General features: G+C 46.2%; 3 protein-coding genes across 5 annotated transcripts; all 3 read right to left on the bottom strand.

Annotated features, from left to right (window-relative positions):
- Positions 1-1,438: 1,438 nt before the first annotated feature.
- LOC119554387 (cadherin-87A) lies at positions 1,439-13,574 on the bottom strand. Of its 3 annotated transcripts, none has more exons than XM_037865267.1 (9): positions 13,407-13,574; positions 12,351-12,666; positions 7,455-7,819; positions 5,896-7,393; positions 5,575-5,836; positions 3,898-5,512; positions 3,540-3,842; positions 2,333-3,474; positions 1,439-2,269 (listed from the first exon to the last, which is right to left on the bottom strand). In XM_037865267.1, the coding sequence occupies exons 2-9, from the start codon at positions 12,520-12,522 to the stop codon at positions 2,143-2,145; spliced, it is 5,484 nt and encodes a 1,827-aa protein (XP_037721195.1). In that variant the 5' UTR covers positions 12,523-12,666; positions 13,407-13,574; the 3' UTR covers positions 1,439-2,142. The 3 variants fall into 3 exon arrangements, with proteins under 3 accessions (XP_037721195.1, XP_037721197.1, XP_037721196.1); XM_037865269.1 differs by having other exon boundaries at positions 13,426-13,572; XM_037865268.1 differs by having other exon boundaries at positions 13,422-13,563.
- Positions 13,575-14,936: 1,362 nt separating this feature from the next.
- LOC119554388 (histone-lysine N-methyltransferase 2D) lies at positions 14,937-17,684 on the bottom strand. The gene is made up of 2 exons (XM_037865270.1): positions 17,571-17,684; positions 14,937-17,108 (listed from the first exon to the last, which is right to left on the bottom strand). Exons 1-2 carry the CDS (start codon positions 17,682-17,684, stop codon positions 14,937-14,939), a joined length of 2,286 nt encoding a protein of 761 aa, XP_037721198.1.
- Positions 17,685-18,812: 1,128 nt separating this feature from the next.
- LOC119554737 (proline-rich extensin-like protein EPR1) lies at positions 18,813-24,269 on the bottom strand. The gene is made up of 3 exons (XM_037865759.1): positions 24,059-24,269; positions 21,607-21,675; positions 18,813-21,546 (listed from the first exon to the last, which is right to left on the bottom strand). Exons 1-3 carry the CDS (start codon positions 24,059-24,061, stop codon positions 19,216-19,218), a joined length of 2,403 nt encoding a protein of 800 aa, XP_037721687.1. The 5' UTR covers positions 24,062-24,269; the 3' UTR covers positions 18,813-19,215.

The raw sequence follows: 24,269 nt of genomic DNA on the forward strand, positions 1-24,269 counted from the left end.
TGTGAATAGAAAAATAAAGTACTCAAATTACTTACATCAGCATTATAAAAACTTATTTAAATCATTTAAAAGGTATTATTTTGTAACTAATATTTGGAACTCTATATGTATTTAATGTTATGAGTTATTGTAACAATCGGAACTAAATCGTTTCTCACTTGTAGATACCGCTAAGTTAAGCTATTGGCGCCAAAAAGGTTTATCTATCGTATCCAGTGGTATTAATTGGTGATTACCAAACTTGCAGGCCTTGATGGTCGGCGCCGTGAATGATTTCCAAACGAGCCGCTTTGACACTCGAATTTGTAGTGTGATTTATGAGGATGACACCGCCATCATCAATCACTGTTCAAGTGGAAGGTGATTTAGCTGAAAACCAAAAAAAGATGAGACTGCAAGGGAAACTGCAATCCAGGTTAGTTGGGCTTTATGTAAATTTCCGAGACTTTCGCTAGTAAGGCAAACAAGTTTAATTACACTCCATCTCTGGGGAGGGGGTCGAGCAACCCCCAAAGGTTCAGTTAAGTTGACCCGGACAACACTTGATTCGGTGTCTTGCGTTGTTGATGTTGTTTCGCTTTAAAAAGTTATAAAAATAAGTCGGTGGAGAGTGCGAGCAGCAACCCCCGATGGCATCCTTTGCACCCTTTGATTTTGGTCAGGATCGGGGATCTCGGGGCAGGACCAGCATCATCCCCTGTTTTCCCGCCCGTTCGCTCTTTCGTTGCCCCGGGCTAATGAGCGCCGCACATTAGTTTTAACAACATTTATTATTTATGGGTTTTTCCCTCCCCCTGTCTCGCTCGCCCTCACTGCATCTGCATGCCTCTCTCTCCCTCACTCTGCCCAGTATACTTACTTTAGACGTTAGATTTTCACTTGCCTGCATAGTGACGCAGTCCCAAAATGAACTCAAAATGGGAATTTGCAATTACTATAAGCACGGCAAGTTTAATTGGAATTTGGAATCCAGAGCGGCTCGTTAACAACTTGAGTTAGAATTGGATGGTACTCAAAAAGGTTCGGAAACGGGTAAGAGCATAATGCGAAATCATCATCTAGTGGTTTGTCTGATGAAAGATTTAAAGAATTTCCTTGGGGACCATTTTTAAAATAGGACACAAAAATATAATAATTAATTATAAATCCCTTATACTGAAATATTTTTAAATTTATAAAGTCATAACTTATAGGCAATGTAACGAAACTAAATTTTAAAAATAAAACCAATCCTCCTCTAAAAAAAAGAAATGATAAATTCCAGCTTTTACCGATCAGACCCAATTTAGTGCCCACACCTTCCTGGATTTCAGGCCATTAGTGGGGATACATTTCATTTGCATATCACTTCACACGTTCGCCTTTTAACGCAACGCCAACGCGTCGGAAAAATTGAGTAAATGCTCGCTTTTTCACATTTTCACATTTCTGTAGTTAATAGAATTTATTTGCACACATGTTCACATTGGACAAACTACTTAGTCGTATATAAATATATTTACTTAATAGCGAAAACATATGCATTCTGTTTGAAAACGGGAAACTCATTTTCGGTCGACACGCACATGGCCTGACTTTGACTTCTGGTCGAGGATTGGATTCCATGGAGCTGGAATTGGGCTGCGTTTGGGGCGATATTTATTCTGCACTTGTTCGACATGTTATGGACAAATAGACGATAAGATAATTATATGAAAATAAATGCATTCCAGACCTGCCAAAGTTCGAATGAAAACCGGCGAAATCGGCCCGGGGAAACCAGCACTTCAGCAAAAATGACACAAAGAACTGACTCGACTTACGCTAACCCCTCAATTGGATAATCGCTACGCCCTATACAGCATTTTATATAATATATATATTAACATTAACCTATGCTAAATGGTGCTACACGTACATACTAGATCACGCGCATAGTATGCTTAAGCTTATTGTATATGGACTGATTTGGCATTCTACCGTCTACCAATCTCTGCTAGAAAAAAGTCCCGGTTCGCAGTTGCCAAGCGGAGATACCTTATGATTCGAGGAGGATCTCCGCTGGTGCAAAGGGGTCTTGAGTCTTGGGCACTAATCTACTAGGTTGGTGGTTGGTGGTCAGTGGTTGAACCTGGACCCTCCCGTGCAGAAGATGAGCTGCGGCTACAAGGGTCCGTAGATGGGCTCGGAGTAGAGCACGGCGGGCATGGAGTAGCTGTACGAGGTGGGTGTGTGCTCTGTGGGAGTCCGAAGACTAGCCTGCAGACTCCGCTTGCTGTGACGTTTCAGTCTGCGAAAGCAAAAAAACCATTAGTTATTTTAACCCTCTGTTAGGATTTGTTTTTGAACTTACTTCTTCTTCAAACAGCAGGCGGTGCACAGGGACACCAGGGCGGCCAGGCCAATTAGGGCGGCCAGGAAGACCAGCCACGCCCCCGCCGAGGTGAGCATTCCCGCAAACAGGGCCGCTGCATGAGTCCTTCTCACCGAACAGGACTCCACCTCACTAACCCCATATGCCGCATATATATCTATCAGTTCCTGTCGCAACTGCTGCGAGTTCATCAGTTTATGCATCTCATTAAAGGACAAGGCAGCTCCGTTCTTGAACATCTGGAAACAGGATGAGGTGGAAGTAAAGTCCAGACTCATGTCGGGTCTGGTGAACACCTGGGTATCAAGGACATGCAGCTCCAGTCCCAAGGGCTTTAGTTTCTTCTGCAGCTGCTCTTGGAAGGGTCGGATGTTGTGCTGGATCTCGTTGGGCGGCCGGGCAAAGACGAACTTCAGCAGGGATTTGTCTCGGATTACAAACACCTTGAGGTTACTGTGGGCTTGACGTTTGGGCTGCGCGGAATTGTTGGCCAACACCCGCATCAGGAAGTAACCATCTACGTAGTCGGCAAAGGAACCTCCAGTTCGCAGCTCTCCGGTTCGATTGTTCAGAGTGAAGAGACTCTGCAGATTGCCCACAGCCAAACTGCGACTCCTCTTATAGAACTGAGGAACAAAGGTCACGTTCTCAATGGAAAGACCCACGGGTGGAGCCTCGGCATCCGCATCACTGGCCTTCAAAGTGGTCACCACCGTGTCAATGGGCACATTGATCCTGATACCCACAGTGGGATCTGGTTGTTCAAACTGTGGCAGATTGTCATCAATGTCCAACACACGAATGGTAATTCTCAAGTGTGAGGGATCCTGACGATCATAGGGGTCTCCAACAAACTTGTAGCCAGGTTCACCCAGTTTCATGCACTTCACCGTCAGGGTAAAGGACTCTACCTGCTCTCGATCGATGGGCTTTTGGGTCTTGAGAATGGCCAGGCTCTCGTTAGTCCGCTCTATCGTAAATAACTGCTCGTTGTTTCCATCAATGATCACATAATCAATAGCCGCATTCTCGCCCAGATCCTCGTCCAAGGCGCTGAAGTTGCCCACAATCGTACCAGCCGGTTCCTCCTCTCTAACTGACATGCTCAAGGGTCCTTCGTCCTTTGATAAAGAAAATTTTTTGTTACTACTAATTGATGTTCTTACGAAATTCTCCCTTTACTCACCACTTCTCTGGGGAAGCGAGGCTCGTGATCGTCCACATCCAGGACTGCAATCTGAAGAATTCGCGTAACCGACTGCTTGGGCTGTCCATTGTCACTCACTTCCAGCAGGATTCTGTACATGTTCTTCGTCTCTCGATCTAGGGATTGCCTAGTTGTTATTAGTCCCGTGTGGGCATCTATGACGAAGGCTTCTGCATCTGGAGTATCTGGCAAGATGCGATAAGTTATGGTTCCAGACGGAGTGTTTTCATCATCCGGATCGCTGGCAATGACTTGGAATACTGGTGCTCCAATAACAGCATTCTGAAAAGGGAAGCATCTTTATAAAGAGACATTCGATGGATAAACGTTATCTCACCTCTGTGACATTGGCCATTTGTCCAACTCGGGGAGCCACAAAATAAGGCACTCCATCATTGGCACTCACATCCCCTATGAATATTCGGACATCCGTGTCAGTGGATAGTGTAGGCTGCTTGGGCAGCTGATTACCACTGTCCTGAGCACGAACAATCAGTACGTAAGGATCGGCGCGACCTTTACCCGTAAGGTTACGGCGGGTGGATATCAGACCGCTCTTGGGATCGACCTTAAAGAGTCCATTGGCCTCGCCTTCATTGACCAACTCGTAGCGAACCTCTCCGCCCAGACCCTCATCTGCATCCACGGCTTCTAACTGAAGTACAAACGAATCTATCTGAGCGTTTTCCGGAATCACAGTGCTGTACTTCTTTTGAGTAAACTCCGGAGCATTGTCATTCACATCGAGTACCTCGATCTGCAGGTCAACCACGCTTTGCTTGGCATCCGTGGGACGACCGGGTGAATCCTCCGCCTTGATCTGCAGCTGAATCCTAGGGGTTCGCTCCCTATCGATAGTCTGACCACTGGCCACGATTATCTCCCCTGTGGTATTATTAATCTCGAAGAGCATGGCATGCTCGCCTTGCAGCGAGTAGATGATCTTGTGGTAACCCAAACGCTCATCGCGAGCATTTAGAACCGCATCCTTGTCCAAGGCCCTCACCCGAATAACTCGCTCGGGATGGGGTCTGTTCTCGATGATCGTGGCTCGATAGGAACTCTGCTCGAAGCGTGGACTGTTGTCGTTCACATTCTCTACAGTGATATTCACTCGACTCACAGTGCTCCTTTGGCGATCGGCGCTATTGGCGCGGACTTGGAGTTCAAACTCAGGACCACTATCGCCCAAAGCCTCGTAGTCCAGTCGCTTCTTGAGGATCACCTCCCCGGTTCGCTCTGCCACCTGGAAGTAGTCTACTTGCTTGGGCTCCACCAACTCGAAACTGGTGATGGGCTGGCGGGTCACGGGATCCTCTGCCTGGAGAATAAAGAGCGCACTATCGATGGGCATTTCCTCCTTGATCTTCACATCGATAACGGGCCTTGAGCTACTCCAACCAGGATTCTTAAAAACGGGATTGGTGTCCTGGAAGGATTGCACATAGACGGTAACTTCAGTGCTGTCCACCTGACCCTCGGGATCTACTTCCGCATTGAGATCTCGTACTCCCACGGTGAAAATGATGATGGCGGCCACATCGTGACGCAGTGAACCATTGACGAAGATCTCACCAGTTTGGCTGTCCACTCGGAATGCTTCCTGCAGGCGGTAATTGCTGCGATTGGCAATGTTAACACCTGCCTTCGTGGTGGCGGTGACTGGACCCACCAAGCCGTACTCCAACTTCGAATTGAGGTCCTTGTCGATGGCCTTGACCCGCAGAACACTCTCGCCCACGGCTGTCCTTTCGGAAACATAGGCCGCATAGCTATTCTGCTCGAACTTGGGACGTTCATCGTTGATGTCCTTGACATTCACATAAACCGTAGTGGTGGCTGTTTCCGGAATAGGAGTTCCCGAGTCCACTGCATTCACTATGATCTCGAAGCTGTTCATGTTCGAGTCGCGATCAATGCGGGCTTGCGGAGAAACGGTTATCAAACCGGAACTGTAAGGTAGAAGTTGAGATGATAATATAGGTAGCCCAAAAACCCAGAATAGCGGACTTACAGTTCGTCAATCTCAAAGTTATCATTGGCTCCCACAATTCTGTACCGCAGTAGACTGTCTAGACCATCTGGATCGTGGGCTGAGACAGAAGTGACATTCGATCCTGCAACGGCATTCTCGGGAATGGAGACGCGATAGCTGGGAGGACCTATGATGGGAAGATTCTCCATATTCTGGAAGTGTCCACGGAAGATGGGCCGCTGATTGCCAGAGATGCCAACGCGTACCAAAACACGAGTGGTATTAGACAAAGGAGGAATACCTGAAAAGAATAACTTAATTACTGATAACTTCCTTTTAGAGAATATGCAAAAAACCCACCGAAATCTGTGGCTGAGACCACCAGTTCGTACTCGCCACGTTCTGTGTCCATGGATCTTGCCGCCTTTTGGATGACAATTTCTCCGGTATCCGGCTCGATCCGGAATACGTTTCCAGCAATGCTGTTTTCGGATACAATGGAATACCTAACCCTACCATTTCCCTGGCTAGGACCATCTGCATCGTGGGCACGGACAAAGAACTGGGGCTCGAAAACGGCAGCACCCTCTCGAATGGTTCTACTGTATTCCCCGCTCTCAAAGCTCGGATGGTTGTCATTAACATCAGTGACCTCGATGAAGAGATTGGCATTCGCCTCGCGCTGACCTCCATCGATGGCTACTACAGTAAGGCTATAACTGCTCTGCTTTTCGTAGTCGAGGGCTTTCAGCAAGTAAAGACCACCGGTCTCGGGATCTACATAGAAGTTATCTGCTCCAAAACCCTTAAGCACATAGCGAACATGTCCAAATTCATCGGAATCCGCATCGGTGGCCTTGACATGACCTATCAACGCATCCACTGGAAGATTCTCGGCTGCCGTGAAACGATAGGTAGCTTGGTCAAACACCGGTGCATTGTCATTGGCATCCAGCAAATGAATCTCAACACGGGATTTGGCTTTCTCCACACCTTTCACCGAGGCCACCAGATCGAACTCGAACTTCCGGAGGTCAGGATCGGCAACATCGTAGTCCAAGCGACTGGCATTCAGGACCTTCACAACAACTGGTGTCCGTCCCTGAGCTTCGATGGGTGATACTGCAAACACCCCGGCGGAATTGGACACATCCCTTAGAGAAAGCTGATAGCGACTGTTTTCGCCCATGTCGCGATCATCCACGAAGATTGAGAGTCCCGGCAGGGGCATTCCAGTGGCCAGGTTCTCCGTTATGGAGACATTGAAGTGAGGTCCACTAAAAGTGGGCTGGTGATCGTCCTCATCGGTGACAACAATGGTCACCCTCGTGATTGAGTGCTCGGCAGGAATAGCTCCATCGATCAGCTCGGTGGCTCTAATGGAGAATACATACACCCCACCATTCTGCAGGATTTCAGCGTTTTCGCGATCCAGCGGCTCCGAGGTGGTCTGCAGCACGGCAGTTCCATCCTGTGGATCTCCAAAGGAAACTAGCTCAAAGTGTCCAAAGGGTTCATCCTCCAAAGATAGGAAAATATCCCTGGGTATGCCCACATCCCCATCGATGGCCTTCACCGTGAGTATGCTCACTCCAGCTGGTGTGTTTTCAGGAACAGTTGCGGAGTACGGGGCATTTGTAAAAACAGGAGGTTGATCTTGAATATCTATAACATTGATCGATATCGTGGCCAGCGAGGAAAGGCGATTATCCAGAGCACTGTCCGAGGCCGAGATGGTCAGGATGTACGAGGGACGACTCTCGAAATCCAGTGGCTGCTTCAGAGCCACTCGGGCGGTGTAATTTCCATCCGAAATTTTCACAGCACGCACCTCAAAGTAGTCGCAAATATCATTTTCCTGGAAAGGGAATAGGAAATTAGAGATCCATAATAGATTATATGCCCGACTAATCACTCACCTCGACACACTTCATCTGGACCTCTGCATTGATGCCCTCATCCCGATCGATGACCACAATGGGTGGCTCGACCACTAGCTCCGCACCCACTGGCAGAGATTCGCTTACGCTGGCGGTATAGGGTCTGCCCAGGAAAATGGGCTGATTGTCATTATAGTCCCGCACGGGAATCTCCCGTCTTTGAGATACCGTGTTGGGCTCAGTGCCATAAACACCTTCATCCGTGATGCTAATAATCACTTCGACGGTGTCTTGGGTCTCTCGATCCAGCTCCTGGCGCAGACGCACCACTCCCGTTTCCCGGTCAACGGAGAAAACGGGTCCACTGATACTGTATTTTAAGCGACCTCCTTCTGGATCCGTGCCTGCAATTCAAATATATATTTATTATTAAAGGAAATTTTAATTTAAAATAAAATATATTTAAATCGATTTGTAATTCAATATCTTTAAGCTGCGGTATTCGGAACATACTTGAAAAATTAAGAGCATATCATTTTTATTAAAGGAGACAGCATTCTCTGATTAATAAAAGGGAAGAGCTATACCCTTAAAAACTTTGATTACTCATAACACCTCTTAAGTATTGACAGACCCAGAAATTATTTTGTTTTTATTAAATGATCTGACAATCATAAAAAATCCCAGCTTTCGGGGGGTCTTGCAACCAAAAACCCCTGGGAAAATTGAAAAGAAGAAAGTTACCAAATTCAATTTTTCATACATCCAACTATTTTATGTAAGATAGAGTATCATTCATTAATTATAATATTTCATCGAGTTACTAAATACATTTATAGTAATTTTTCTTTGCGTGGATGACGTGTGCTAGGCAGCCGGAAAAAGTGCAACAAATTAGTTGGCGGCGGTTTGTTGGTTTGTCGGTGGGTCTGGGTCCCGGTGTTTGACACGCTCACTGCTTTAATTACGAGTAATCCGAGCCAGCGTCATAGGCTGTCACTTCGGGGAAGTCGTTCAGTAGAGCCGCCGCCATCGGTTTATGTAAAAGCGTGTGAAAAATGCTAATTCGGTTCCCACAACCGACTTTTCCAGTCGACTGCGGTTTCCCGGCCCCTCGGAACTAGGGCAACTAGTTAGTTGATGGGTCCAACCCTAAGTGGATTGTGTCATTCCCCCGGCATTTTCTCTTTTTCGCTTCCCCCGGTCTAATAACAGGAAATATATCTACAAGTATTTGACTCCGGCAGCCGAAAAAATTCCAGCTGGGGGGCAACACGAAATTACTTTAGAAATTCTAGCAAAGCAATCATGGAGAAAAGAAAGAAAACAAATGAACCCGAGGAGCATACAAAAGAAAACATAGACCAATAAGCGGTCGGGAAACTGCTTTTGGCTGAAAGATTTTTCAAGTTTGCAGGGGGTGGGGTGTATAGTTGGGGAATAGTTGGGATCGAGTCTGTGGTACACCGACAATTGCAGCACGACCACAAAAAAAGATATATAAGCACGGCTCAAAGCGGGAAGCAAACAGGCACAGCCGCTCCTCCAGTTCACCAAAAACCCAAACACACCGATATCATTTCCCAGCCCCGAACTCCCCTGAGTTTATTGCTCTATCCCGATCCCAAACTTGATTCCCTGGCTTTGGCGCGTGAGTGACCATTTTGGCTTTTCAAAGTACATAATCATTTTTTTTTGAGTTCACATTTGTCCATACCGTGTAATGGTGGGGAGTTTTGAGTTCTTAGGAAAGGTGTGAAATGTAGAATCGTGGCTTGAGTATTATTGTAGTATAAGTTTTATTATTTTATTGATCAGAAGAATATAGTTGTTCAGAAAATATATTCGGTAAATAGATTCGATCTTAAGTCAAAATTGATCTAGTATAACTTCTCTAACGCTCATTATAATAACTCATTATGACAAAATTCTACTTTCTTTATATTATCTTTAAAAATAAAATAAAAAGTGTAATCTATATGAGATCAGATAAGTTGCAAAAATGTAATCGATCTATTAGAGATATAGGGTATCTCCAGATCAAACCTCTCCCCCTTTTGATTCTCGCTCGTTTTCTCTTTATGAATTCTCGTGTTCGATACAAGAATGTGTGTACAAATGTACACATGGGCATGTTTTTTGGGCAATTGGGGGAAAAGTGGAAAAGCTGAATGAACACCATAATTGCGGGTACGTGCGAGTTGTGGAAAAGCTTTTCTACTTTTCACTTCGCCCAAAACATGGATGTTTTCATTGGAGGGGGAGGATGTAATTGTTGTGGTTTACCATTGTTGCTGTTGATGCGGCAGAAATAATTTGTGATTTCATGCTTGGCGGAGCGTATTTGTTAATATTTTGGTTATTATTACACATGGAAAAGGGGATAAGTCCGAAAGAAGCGAAAAAACAACGCCCGACATGTGCCAACATTCGTTTTAGTTAGTGTTTCTACTTGTGGGCAGTGTGTAATTAAGTGGGTTTGTAAAGAAAACTCAAGTGGTTAAGCGATAGGAGTTTTCTCTGCAACATTCCATGAAATTAAATCCTCAAGTTTCGACACTAGCCCAGGCAATCCCAGGTGGACGTTTGGGTTATGCAACCATTGACACTCGGTATTGACTTGCAATCCCGGATTATGTTGTGCCAGATATGGTTTCAGTTTCCCGGCTCACCGTTTAGGCAGAGCAATTTCCTTGGCCCGGTCAGTTTTTCCATTTACTTTTCGGTGTCTGGGGGGGTTTTTCATGGCACTCTTGATTTCGAACGCACCAAAGCCAAAGCAAACGTGTTTCGTATCTCACGGATGCCGCTTGCAAAACGAACCAGTCTCCATCTGCATCCGAGTCTCGGTTACATTTGCAGGCGGAGTCACTGGGTGAGCATCATCATCCAAGGCGATTTGGCACACGCTCGGCAACCAGTTAAGACAATACCCCATCTGATTATGAAGTTGCCGTGGAGCGGCATCAAATTGCAGGCCTCTCGAAGTCCACGAACTGCGACTGCAAATGTATCTCAATCTTGTAAGTGGGCTAGGGTGTCATTTGGCTGTGGAGCAGGTGCAAACTAGATTTGCCAGTTGGATAATATAATTTGGGGGAAGTTACAGTCGCCGCCCCAAAGTTTATTAAAATACAGCTAGACGAAATCGACTCTCGATTGATTGCCACTCTCGATCGGAGTAAAAGTGCAGTTTTCATTCTCTATCTAATGGAGGCCATTACCTTACCGCCATCACCATTATCGTGGACTAACACTTATCGTTAATGCTACGCACAAACGTGTTCAAATGCATTTCCGCCTGCTCACCCATCAGATACATATGTATCTGGGCTGTCTTTGTTTGTATTTGTTTGTCAATTGATTAGCAAACTGCATTCTTGGGTGAGCTAACTCCAAAAAAAAAAAATACAAACCAGAAACAAAAATAGCAAAAGGAAAAAAATAAACAATAAAAACATGAATATCTTGTTGGCTTATCGTGAATTCTTGCAGATCCGCACTGCATATTTTAAGACAACTTGCATTATGCAATCGCAAGAAATAAATATATCTGTCGAGTGTGAGATACGAGGGTGCTGAAAACGTGCGGCGACCACAAAAATCCAATACCCCGAACAAGGTTGACCCGAAGTAGGTGGGCCACCCAGTGCAAAGCGAGTCCAAGAAATGAAAGTCACCATTGGTAATTTGAGGTATGATCAAAAGCCAAATTACAAAATTATTAGAGCCAGTTTTGGTGGAATGCCGGTCTGAACCGAAAGGGGAATACCCTTTTGTATAGCCCATTAAAATTAAAGACAATTTAAGTGCAAGTAATGAATGCACTGAAACCAAATCATCTTTTGAGGGGAAAAGGTAATAATTCAAGGTTAAATTTATTATGCCAATTGTATTCTTTTACTTGTAAATAACTTTGATATTTTTTTACAAATCCTAGTAAATAAATCTAAGTTTAAAAAAAATAACAAATCATATAATAATAACAATCATAATCAATACTTATTTTATTTTTTAACAGAAATTGTGCAATTGATTTTATATAGTGTTAGCAAGAGAACAAAAATTTTATTTTAAATCAATACCTTTAATATATTTTTAACAGAGACAAAGATAAATGATTTTATTTACATTTGCAATCAATCTTTAATCACATAAATATTTTGGGACAATTTTAATTTTATAAAAAAAATATTGAAAAAGGCAATGATGTTTGTAAGTGAATTTTCCATTACTATTTAAGACCTATCCTTTTCTTTTCGTTTTGTAGCAACAGGGTATTTTAAGTCATTAATTTATCCAGCCATAATAGTTTTCGATTCTGAGCCAGCTCCCATTTTTATTTAAAACTCGTTACTGAACTAAGAAACAATTGTTTGCACAAAAGCAAAGACAAGAGGTAAACAATTTGATAGGTAATTTGATAATTAGTCCAAGCTCGTGACTGACACAATAATAAAGTTTATCTGGCAGCTAGTAGTGGTTTAATTCGAGAGAAAACTTGTTCAGATATCTTAACTTATCTTACCAACCAAGATAAGTATTTCTTATTCTCAATTTGGTCTAATTTTGATAAAAATATTTATATATATCTGTGTTCCCCTATAAATAACACATATACTTAGTTATTAATCGCATCTTCCCACACTCTACAAGCCTGTGATCCATCTCTTTTTTGGCCAAAACAAAACGAACTACTGCCAGTGAAAGGCATTGGCACAAACTGCGTGGGAATTGGGCTATTGGTGTACATTGTCTTGGCGCTGCAACGAAAGCCATGAAGCAATTCCGCATAAAATTATGAAACGTGACGACCCCGTACTACACATGTTGATAAGATGTCGAGCATGCAATCTCGGCTAGAACTCCCCCTGCCAAAACCCCCCACCATTCCCATTTACAACCTGCGAAACACCTGGGTGGAGTGGAACTCACCTTTCAGCTGAAAGACGGGACTGCCGACGGGCGTGTTTTCCGAGAGGCTGAATCGGGACATATCACCCGTTCCTGGGACGAATTGCGGCGGATGATTTACCAGCTGGCCGGCGGTCAGGCTCAGAAAAAATAGCAACAGCAGCGGCAACATGTTGCCGTTGCTAATTTTCATTGCCGTTAGGTATCCGTATCCGTTAGGTCCAAGTTTTCGATGGTGTTTACTCCGAGTATTTAGCACATGTAGAACGGCACAGTTTTGGTTTTTCGTTCTTATTTTATATTTGCCTTCTCACTGCGCTCTGCTCGCGTTCTTTGACTGGCCGCAATGGAAAACAAACTCTGGTTATTTATTGGGCCCGAAACAATGATTTTTCAATGCTAGCTGCCCCGCCCCCCCACACAGTTGGCCTTGCCAAATGAATGGGAATGTGCTGAGGCTCGAGTTGCTGAGCTTGCAGATTTGCTTATCTTAGCCTTGCCGTTTGAACTTTTGCCAGCTCTCGATCGCATTCCACTAATGATGTGCAAATAAATCGTATGGGGGAAACAAAAAACCGATACTCCGACGAGATCTAAAAGAAATTTTAGTAGCGAACAGAAGATTTCACTTTATATGCACATGTGAAAAGTGGCACATGATGATGAGGCGGCTGCTGTCTGCCAGTTCCGATCATTGGGCACTTCTTGGCGATTGGCAAATGCGGCGAAGATGATGGCTTTCTTTTGGTACCAACACCACACCAGTTCGTAAGCGAAATGGGGGAATGTGCAAAAGTGGCTAAAACAAATAAACACAGGCAGACACGGACTGGTTCAGGTATGGTCAGGTATAGTATAGTAGGTATCTATGGGTTCTTGTTTTGGCCAAAAAAAAAAGAACAGCAAAGAGAGAGGTAAATAAAGGAGAAGGAGAAGGAGAGAGCGAGGCGAAAAACAGGAAGCAAATGCAATTCCGGGGGGGCAATAGTATAGGGCAAATAACTATAATAAACACTAATGTGAAATGACCATTTCAGGCAAACTATTAACAGATATTTTTGGTTTTGGCCAACGCACGCAAAAATCACACACACACTCGAAAACCGCAAAACGGATGACGCTAGGGTCCGAAACTTGATCTTGCGACTTCTTGTTGTTGCTGCTCTGGGATCTTAAGTATGGTAAGTATCTCGCGGATAACCGTTTTATGGTTCGAGTTTGAAGCGCGACAACGTCTGAACGGAGCGACGCTCGCTTACCTTCTGGCCGGACTTACCTGTTGCCGCCCGTTCTTGGCTCTCCGAAGAGACACTCAGCTCCGAATACTGGTTTCCCGCTTTTGCCGGTTCTGTTTTGCTGCGGGTTTCGCGCACGCGCAATGGAATTGGCAATGAAAATGCGGTGCTTGGTGGGATGCCTACTTTTGGGCTGCGAAAAAAAGTATTTTCAGGAAACATAAGAGCATACTTTAGTCAGATACGAGGAAATATCTCTTTCACTGTAATAAGTAGATATTCAAAATGAAGTTAATCGGTTTTTCGGCTTTTAGGCATTCAGGTATTTAATTTATTTTAATTCGGATGATGGAGGTATACCATTAATCTAATAACTCAAGATATGAATAATGGAAGTAAAGTTTTGGACCAAATCTTTTGGGTTCAAAATTATGGATAAATCGAATATGAAAATGACCCTCCTTAAAAGAAAAAAATTTATTCCAGAACATTACAGAGTTCAACCACAAACTCATTGAAGTATCACACTTCAAAATCGGAGTATAATAACTCAAGTTATGGAATCTATATCTGCAGTTTTAGGTTTCCATTCCGAAAACCATTGGAAATACGAAAAAATCTATCATGAAAATGGGTTAAAATTTTGACCGTCCTTAAAAGGGAAAATTTGAATGCAGAACATAAGAGAATTCAACCACAAACTCATAGAGGTATCACACTTTAAAATCGGAGTCCAATAACTCAAGTTATGGAATCTAGAAATGCAGTTTTGGGTTCCCATTCCGAAAACCATTGGAAATACGAAAAAATCGATCATGAAAATGGGTTAAAATTTTGACCCTCTTTAAAGGGGAAAATTTGAATGCAGAACATAAGAGAATTCAACCACAAACTCATAGAGGTATCACACTTCAAAATCGGAGTCCAATAACTGAAGTTATGGAATTTAGAAGTGCAGTTTTGGGTTCCCATTGGAGTTTTTGGTTACCATATGCCACTGGAATTATGATAAAATGGAACATGAAAATCGGTTCAAAATTTGACCATCGCTTAGCAGAAGAAGTTTTACTTAGATTATTAGAGAACTCCACTTCGAATTCATAGAGGTATCACACGTCTAAGTAAGGTTCCAATAACTCAAGTTATGGAAACTCGAAGTGCAGTGTTGTGTTGCCATTCTAAAAGCCATTGAATTGTATTACTTTTAATTAATAAATACAAATCATTTGTTGATATAGATTGATATTCATATTTATATTTATAAAACATACATTTTGCCTATATTTCATTTAGTTGTTCAAGCCAAACTAATCGTTGCTATATGGAATTGCTATCCCTAACTTACTCTAAGTACAACTAGCGTAGTTAGTGGTTAGAGAGCATCGTCCACCTGGAACTGTATCAGATCCTCGACGGGAAATCGAAAGAGCGAGGCTGTCTGGGCCTCGGCAGCCAATTGCTCGATGTTGGCGCTCTTTTGGTAGCGATAGTGCTCATCAATGGGCGTTTTCCTGTAGCGAAGATCCTGCCGAATGCTGGTCAAGGAGGCAGGATCTGGAAGTTCTGCCGCCACAATGGGATGCTCAAAGTCGATCAGTGGAAGGTGATCGCTGCGGGAAATGGTACTAGAGCGATTGCCGGCTTGGGATTGATGCTGATGTATCTGCTGTATCGTTTGATGTTGCTGCTGTGTCGTTTGATTGAGCGATGGGTGGTGCTGCTGTTGCTGCAGCTGATGATGTTGCTGCGAGTGGGTGCCATTGTGATTGACTGTCTGTCTTGGTTCTATGGGACTGGGCGGGTTGGGTGGTGGCAGATCGTTCGAGTTAATCGTGTTGCGTTGCATGTTGTGGTTGTAGAAGGGATTGGTGGAGGCACGAATCGTGGCAGTGGGCTTTTGCTTGGGAAACACATTTAGGTGCAGCATAATGGGATTCGTTTGGCTCTCCACATGACCCTGACCCTGACCCTGCCCCTGACCCTGACCATGTCCAGGACTCTGACCATAGATGGGTTCATCACCAAGCACGCTCTTCGGAGGCGGATACTTGTGGGCCTGTGCCTGATATAAAGCCTGTTGCTGACTATATCTGGTGGACTGATCGGGGAAGACCACGGGTTGTTGGGTGGGGAACTTGAAGGGCGTCTGATAGATGCCATGACCCATGTGGAAGGCGGCTGCTGTAGTGCCCGTCAACGCAGCCGGCGAGGGCAGGGCGTAGTCCTGCTGGAAGGGATGTCGCATCACGGAGGCGGGTCGCGAAGGCGGCAGCACGGGATATATATCCAGATTGACCTTGAACGGAACCCTCTTCAGCTGCGGCTGCCTGGTGGCATTCAGGGTGAGCACAGGTGGTGCAAAGTGCTGCACGAAGGGATCGGCCACAAAGTGCTGCTGGCTGCCATGCTCCAGTAATTGTTGCTGCTGCTGCTGTTGCAATTGCTGTTGCTGCTTCTTTTTCTTCTTTTTGGAAAGGGGTTTTCCATTTCCCAGCGACTGCATGGCCAGCAGATTGACATCCTGTGGTGATCTTGGCTTATAAGGATACAGCTGATCGATGGCCACCCTTTGGTGGGGCATCACTCCGGGATTGTACCACTGCATGGGCATGGGCATGGCCATGGGAAACATGGGCATGGGAATGCTGAACTGCATCTGCTTCTTGTTGCGCTTGCCCCGGAAGAAGTTCCCTATGCCGCTGGACTTGAGGTTCTTGAAACTGCCAGCTATGTGAAGGCCAGTGGGCATCATCACCATGGGTGGGAGTTTACTGGGAGTTAAACCCCCAATGTGCAAGTGTTGCAGGATGTCCTGAATGTTGTTCAGCTCGGGACGACCGTCAGCACCCTTGGTGAACTGCTCAGGCATGGGCCCTTCGTAGGGAAAGTGAAAGGGTTTGGGCTTGAATTGATCCTCTTGACCAGCCCGTTGGGCTCGCGATCCCGGTGTCTCCGAGTACTGACGTCGCAGTAAACCCTTTGTGGGCGCCGGCGGCGGCGTGGGCGACCCCAAGGACATCTGCATGTCCTGGGTGGTGAGACGCGGTGGACGTGGCATCTGATCACGCATCAGCCCCAGCCCCCTTAGAGGCGTCATGGTCGCCGATCGCTTAGGCAGACGCTCGTAAACATGGGCGTCGTCCGGTTCGTGCGACGATATTGCGTGTTGCTGCCGTTGCGCTTTCGTGCGCCACGTCCCATAGATGGGTGCGATGTTGCTGTCGGCACGCTCCAATAAGTAGGCGGTTTCCCCTCCCCCGGCACCAACTCCAGCTCCCTGCGTCGCCTGCATCTGCTGCAAATGCAGCTGCAACTGGTGTTGCTGCTGGCGCAGATACTGTTGCTGCTGCTCGTGCTGCAGTTGCTGCAACTTGGCCCGCATCTTCTCGATGTCGGTGTCGCCCTCCGAGTGTTCCGGCTCCTCGGTGGATGGTTCGTCTGCCGAGGACTCAATGTCGTTGGGGGATTGCTGCTGCAGATGTTGCTGCTGGTGTTGCTGATATAGAGTTGCTGCGGAGGCGACCTTCACTACCATGAGAGACATCTGCAAAGGCACACACAATATAAGATCAAAGATTATAAAGTTACTTGAAGTTGTTTGCTTATTACGCCGAAAAACATTTCATCATTTAATTGTTACTAAAAATTGTATCTTGAAATCCACTTCGTATCACGATTATCTTGTGATTGTTTCAAAAAATTGGATCTTGAGAGGTGAACAATTACAGATCCATTTCATCGTATCAAGATTATCAGGTAATTGACCACGAAAAGATGAGATTGAATTTTGCCAGATTTACAATAACTCTTTTTTCTTGTAATGCAAAGATCACTTTTACTTATTACTGAAGTTTTTACTTATTAATCACTTTTGTATTTTATGATTAAGGAATATTTTTGCAAAAGGTCATTTAATCCCATTTAAAATGTGATCAGATATATATCTAAATTATTTTCTGTATCCTGTGTGTACTCTTTTTGAGATCTGCTCAGACTGTCAACTTACAATTGTGTACCCCAGGATAAGGCCCATAATCCACCGCCTGGTTTTCTTAACGCCTGGATCCAGTCGCTTTTGAGTGTCTCGTTGTCCTTGACTGACTGCCGACTGCATGAACATCTTTCCGGACTCTGCTGCTCGAACCACTCGGGTTGCCTATCGCTTTATAAATGTGGGCTTGAGCTTCTGCCTCATCGCGGATCGCAACGATGACTGAGTGCAGTCGGGCGCTGGCGGCGCCTAAAAAGCGTCGGTTATATTGGCCCAAGTGCAACAGCTTAATTAGAAAGTTTAATACAGTTTGGCTGCGAAAGCAAAAAGGCCAACTACAGACAAATAAATTAATTGCTCAGCGAATTCGTGCTCCCAGGCATGTGGAAACGAAAGAGATATTAAAAAACGCATTGACCATGAAAATCTGAAGATCGCACCGAAGTAACTAGAAACATCTCAGGGGGTGTAATAAATCCGAAGTGGTTATGCTCTGACGGAGGAGTTGATAAGAATTCTACCCAGGGTTATAAATCGCCTTTTATAAAAGTGAAATTAAAACATCAATTTTAAGATTTTATCAAGACAAAAACCGATCAAAATTGTACCATCGTTCAGAAATATTTAACCGACACTTTAGTTTCTTGATTATTTTCTGTTTTATTTTAAGGTTGTTAGTAGGAACACAAAAACTAGTAGTTTAAAAATTAAAGTCTAAAAATTAAAACCAATCTTCACAATTCTAGATTTCTATATTTTTTCTTCAGGATGTTATATATATTTTACGTTTTACTTATAACCGGAGGTTAAATTTAATTATTGTTTATTTGTGAAAACTTAAATTTGTATTTAAATACCAAAATGTTTTTAAATTTAAAAGCCTTAAGTTAGCAAACAAGTATATACACGCGCAGAATTTTAACTGGTAGACATCAGAAGTGAATGTCAAGGTTAGCTGCCTAACCCGCATCTTTATCGCTTTCAGCATCAAACTCCTTACCATAGTCGTAAAAACCGACTTTTATGATAACCATCAAAAGATGAGTGCCCAACAAGACCACAATATCGCCCGGACATGATTTGCTCCCATTTCCCGTTTGCCAAAAAGGAAAAGAAAATGCGTGGAAATACGTGAAAAATGTATTTTATTGTTTGTTTTTCAGAAATCCCAAAAAAGTGTTACATTTGTATGTCCACTGACAAAACCGCATGTTAGCGCCCACTTCCCTTTCCCAAAAAAGCAAAAGAAAATGCTTGTAAATATTCGAAAAACTTATTTTATTGTTCAGGTTTCAGCAATCCGAATAAAAGGTTTATTTAATCGTAATATAGAGCTATATAGTCTTGAGCTGGCGTCCGTCACAGACGACGGCCGCCCATCGATCGCGGCATAGTGGTAGAATATAGCAAGAGTTGGATAGACTGTTAGCTGTACAATTGGGGCACTCATTTACAATGATCCCTAGCTGTATGAGTATGCGATTCATTAATTACAAAAATAAAATAAAAACAAACAAGTGTCGTCCTTGCAGGCGCCCCAGTGGCGCCCTCTAGCACCGCTGGCGGCGTATTCGTGTAACGTTAGACTGTACGAGTATTGACTAGATCAATCTAGCCCTAGACGAAGGCCCTATCCCTAATCATCTCCAGACCCCTGGATCTAGAAGTTGAAGGGGATGCTGGGCACGGGGTACTGGTAGCCCTGGTGCTTGGTGGGTGCGGGTGGGACGTAGACTGTGGTGCGCTGAGTCGGGGGTGGCACGTACACGGTAGTGCGCACGGTCGGCGGTGGCACGTAGACGGTGGTCTTGCGGGTGGGTGGTGGAGGAGGACGGGTGGTGCGGACGGTGACGGGTGGCAGGTAGGTGGGTGGTGGGGTTGGTGGGCGAGTGGGGGGACGGGTTGGTGGGCGAGTGGGTGGTGGAGGAGGGCGGGTGGTGCGCACCGTTACGGGTGGCAGATAGGTTGGTGGTGGGGTTGGTGGACGAGTGGGGGGACGGGTTGGGGGACGAGTTGGTGGTGGAGGAGCACGGGTGGTGCGCACGGTCACTGGGGGCAGTGGCTTGTTGGTGGGTGGCAGATAAGTGGGAGCGGGGGTCGTCAGGCGACGGGTGGTGGGTGGGTAGGTTGGGGGACGGGTGGGTGGTGGAGGAGGACGGGTGGTGCGCACAGTTGGGGGTGGCAGGTAGGTGGTTGGTGGCCTGGTTGGTGGCCTAGTTGGGGGCCTCGTGGGAGGCAGAGTAGGGCGGGGAGTGGTGCGGATGGTGGTGCGTACGGTCACTGGGGGCAGTGGCTTGTTGGTGGGTGGCAAGTAAGTAGGTGCGGGGGTGGTCAAACGACGAGTAGTCGGGGGGTAAGTTGGGGGACGAGTTGGTGGTGGGGTGGCACGGGTGGTGCGAACAGTTGGGGGAGGCAAGTAGGTGGTTGGTGGCCTGGTTGGGGGCCTAGTTGGGGGACGAGTGGGTGGAGGAGGTGGGCGGGTGGTGCGCACCGTCACTGGGGGCAGTGGCTTGTTGGTGGGTGGCAGGTAAGTGGGAGCAGGAGTGGATGCACGGGTAGGTGGGCGAGTGGGTGGTGGAGGAGGACGGGTGGTGCGCACGGTCACTGGGGGCAGTGGCTTGTTGGTGGGCGGCAGGTAGGTTGGTGGCGGGGTTGGTGGGCGAGTTGGGGGACGAGTTGGGGGACGAGTTGGTGGACGAGTTGGTGGTGGGGTGGCACGGGTGGTGCGAACAGTTGGGGGAGGCAAGTAGGTGGTCGGTGGCCTGGTTGGGGGCCTAGTGGGGGGCAGAGTTGGACGAGGGGTAGTCCTGATGGTGGTGCGCACGGTCACTGGGGGCAGTGGCTTGTTGGTGGGTGGCAAGTAAGTGGGAGCGGGGGTCGTCAGACGACGAGTGGTTGGTGGGTAAGTTGGGGGACGAGTGGGTGGTGGGGTGGCACGAGTGGTGCGCACAGTTGGGGGAGGCAGGTAGGTGGTTGGTGGCCTAGTTGGGGGCCTCGTAGGAGGCAGAGTGGGGCGAGGAGTGGTGCGGATGGTGGTGCGAACGGTCACTGGGGGCAGTGGCTTGTTGGTGGGTGGCAGGTAAGTGGGGGCGGGGGTCGTCAGACGACGAGTGGTGGGTGGGTAGGTTGGTGGACGGGTGGGTGATGGAGGAGGGCGAGTGGTGCGCACAGTTGGGGGTGGCAGGTAGGTGGTTGGTGGCCTAGTTGGGGGCCTGGTTGGGGGCTTGGTTGGTGGACGAGTGGGTGGTGGTGGTGGGCGGGTGGTGCGCACGGTCACTGGTGGCAGTGGCTTGTTGGTGGGCGGCAAGTAAGTCGGAGCCGGAGTCGACGCACGGGTCGGTGGTGGTGGTGGCCTAGTTGGTGGTGGCGTCGGGCGACGGGTGGTCACTGGTGGCAGCGGCTTGTTGGTGGGCGGCAGATAGGTTGGTGGAGGACGAGTCGGTGGACGAGTTGGTGGTGGCGTAGCACGGGTGGTGCGGACCACGGGTGGCAGGTAGGTGGTTGGTGGACGAGTTGGTGGCTTAGTAGGTGGCAGAGTTGGACGAGGAGTAGTCCTGATGGTGGTGCGCACGGTCACTGGTGGCAGTGGCTTGTTGGTAGGCGGCAAGTAGGTGGGAGCGGGGGTCGTCAAGCGACGAGTGGTGGGTGGGTAAGTTGGTGGACGAGTGGGTGGTGGCGTAGGGCGAGTGGTGCGCACAGTTGGGGGTGGCAGGTAGGTGGTCGGTGGCCGGGTTGGTGGCCTAGTGGGTGGCAGAGTTGGCCGAGGAGTGGTCCTGACGGTGGTGCGCACGGTCACTGGCGGCAGTGGCTTGTTGGTGGGCGGCAGGTAAGTTGCCGGTGGCTTGTAGGGCGGCAGAGTGGGTGGCTTAGTGGGAGGCCTGGTGGGTGGGCGCGTTGGCGGCCTCGTGGGGGGCTGGGTGGTGCGCACGGGCAGATCGAACGGCACCTCGGGTGGGGGGTAGAAGTATCCCTCGGCGGCACGAGTCTTGCGCTGAAAGTGGGTGGCATATGAGATCCTCTGAACGGGGGTTCGAGACTCCTTGCGACTTACCTCATGGCTTTCGGCCGACGCGGAGGCCACCGCCAAAGCGCAAAGCGCCAAGACGAACAGTGCACTTCTCTGTGGGGGAAGAAAAGAAAAGAAAATCGGGTGGGTTAGTGGTGCTTCATCTTCAGGGGCTGTGTGGTGTCGTGGTGCAGAGGTGCTGAGACTAACGACTGGCTTGAACAACCTGATTGCGACTAATTGATCGCCTTCTAGGCTAATCGCCTCTTCACGCTTCGTGGCAACTTGGCCAAGATCCGCTGGCCTGCAGTTCAAAACTGTGGTAAAGTTCAGCCAACAAAGCCGACGAACCGATTTACCATAATGCATTGAAAATCACCCGAAATGCTAGCGCAGACATTCAACTTTGACAGGCATTAGCATCTCTAGGTCAGTCCCTTCCCCCAAGCAATGTAAATCTTGCAGATTGTCTCGATTGATACATAATGCCTATGCAAATGCGAAGAGACACAAGAGATATGAGCTCGATTGGGATCCGAGGAAGCAGCAACTGAATTATGGCTTCCGACGATATTGTCAGCAGGTTCATTTGCATTTCATTTGAAGCTGAAGCTGGAGTTTCGGCAAGGTCATTGCTAGTTAATGAAAGTGCTCGTCGATGACCGCAGCTGGTCGATGAGCTCAATTAATTGAACGGTGGAGAATTTTTTCGGGGGCTATAAAAATAGCCGATTATGCCAGAAACCGGCCCGGATCCGGGCCCCAAAACTCCAGACCAGTTCTAGCCATGATTATATAATAATCAGCCAAGACAGGCCATAAAACTAGTGAGAAAATCCGAACCCGCCGACCGAAATTAGCATACGCATCTCGCATAAAAAAGAATCGGATGCCTCGGGTGTCATTTATAACCAAATCTTGTGGATTATAGCCCATACCTCCAAAAGCGGCTGGGTCTACATTTTTTTCCAATGCTGATTGTTTGCTAATTTCAAAAAATATTTAACTTTTGTATGTAAATTATTTATAATAATTTATGCTAATGAACGTGAAATTTTTGATATTCTAACTTGTTTTAAATTTCGCAACAGCTAAAATTTGACTTCGGAATTTGAGAACCAAATCGGGTTTGACTTATGGCTCGGGTAATATTAAAGGTTAAGAAAGTGAAAGGACTTGGAGAGATACTCGAGCTTCCCTTGACTATTCATTATGCTAATTGGCTGCTAATTAATCCGATTCACACCGCATCGAGGACAGAGGCCCAATGCCAAGTCTGCGGGGCAATCAAATTAGTCCAAAACTGTGAGAGATTTGGCTGAAACTAAGGCCTGGGGAAAAGCCCTTCAACTAACAAATGACTTATCATCTTGAGCAACATTGTCTTGGTTTAATGGGCGGCTGTTCAATGGCAACGTCAAGAATCTAACTTAAGGCAAATGTTTTAAATGGCTATTTACCTAAATACGCCAATCGCAAATTGCCACTCGCAAATGTCAGAAGCAAAAGCAAAAATTATGGATAAGAAAAAAACAAGTTTTAATTTCATCTGCATCTTCACCCATGTCAATGCTGACATAGAAACGACCGCCAGAATAGCAGAATGCACATGCAGCTGGTCCATCCTAATGACTTAATACGCAAATTGCGGTTCGCACCAAGGCGAATTGGCTCTGTGGGCGGCCCACACGGCGTATGCGTAACATTGCACTCGATGCCACTTGCTTAATTTCTACATGGCTTAAATGTCAACTGCCAGCTGGTCAACTCAAAGCCCGAGATGATAGACCGGGTCCAGAGCTCCAGACCCGCAGCAACAAGATGTGAAATGCAAATAGATGGCGATTGAATTGGAACTGCAGTCGGCATTGGCAATCTATTTGCTTTTTCTTCTTGTTTGCGACGAATTGGAATGCACAGGGAAAAAATTCACACCTATATGTATGCCCTATCATAAAAATAATCTAATATTCAATGGATACTCTATTGAAATATGTTTTACCCTTTTTATTGACCCTTTTGCCAACTTTTCTAAACTAATATAAACCTAACCATAATTTAATCAAACAACAATCCAAAAGATTCATCAAAAATACAAAGCTACACTGCAAGATTTTACCAAAAAAATGTGGAATTTTTTAAAAATTATTCCAGTTGAAATTTGAAAATTAATATTCTTTTAGCACATGTTTAATACAAACTATCGTCTCTACATTAAAGTCAAAAACATATTCAATTTATCTTCGAATGAATGGCTTAAAGTTTCACATCTTAAGTTCTGATAACATCCTTTTCCAACACAAAACTAAGACTCCAATAATATTTGGATCTATACAACTGTTAATCTTTCTCTCTCTGCATATATCTTTTTTCTTTGCGAAATGTCTGGTTTGTCTTCACACCGAGGGACACTTGTTTCGTTATATGTTTTTTGCACTTTGCACACGATCATTGTTCGTTTTTAGGGTTAGATTAGATGGGAACTGGGTTCGGTTACCATGTTGTACACTTTTGGACTGCCACAAACTGCAGTTGCAATAATCCCGGGTGCGTAGGTAATCCTTTGCGGTGCGTAAGTGCGTGGATAATCCTTTCGGACGTTAGCGGTGAGGATCGGAAAAGGAGAAGACGCGACCGATCGTATCAAATTCAATGGACGATTGAATTTGATCGATGCCAAGCTAAGTTGGTTTAACTTCTAGGTCGAG

Source organism: Drosophila subpulchrella, chromosome 3L (genome assembly GCF_014743375.2).
Source record: "Drosophila subpulchrella strain 33 F10 #4 breed RU33 chromosome 3L, RU_Dsub_v1.1 Primary Assembly, whole genome shotgun sequence".
NCBI lineage: Eukaryota > Metazoa > Arthropoda > Insecta > Diptera > Drosophilidae > Drosophila > Drosophila subpulchrella.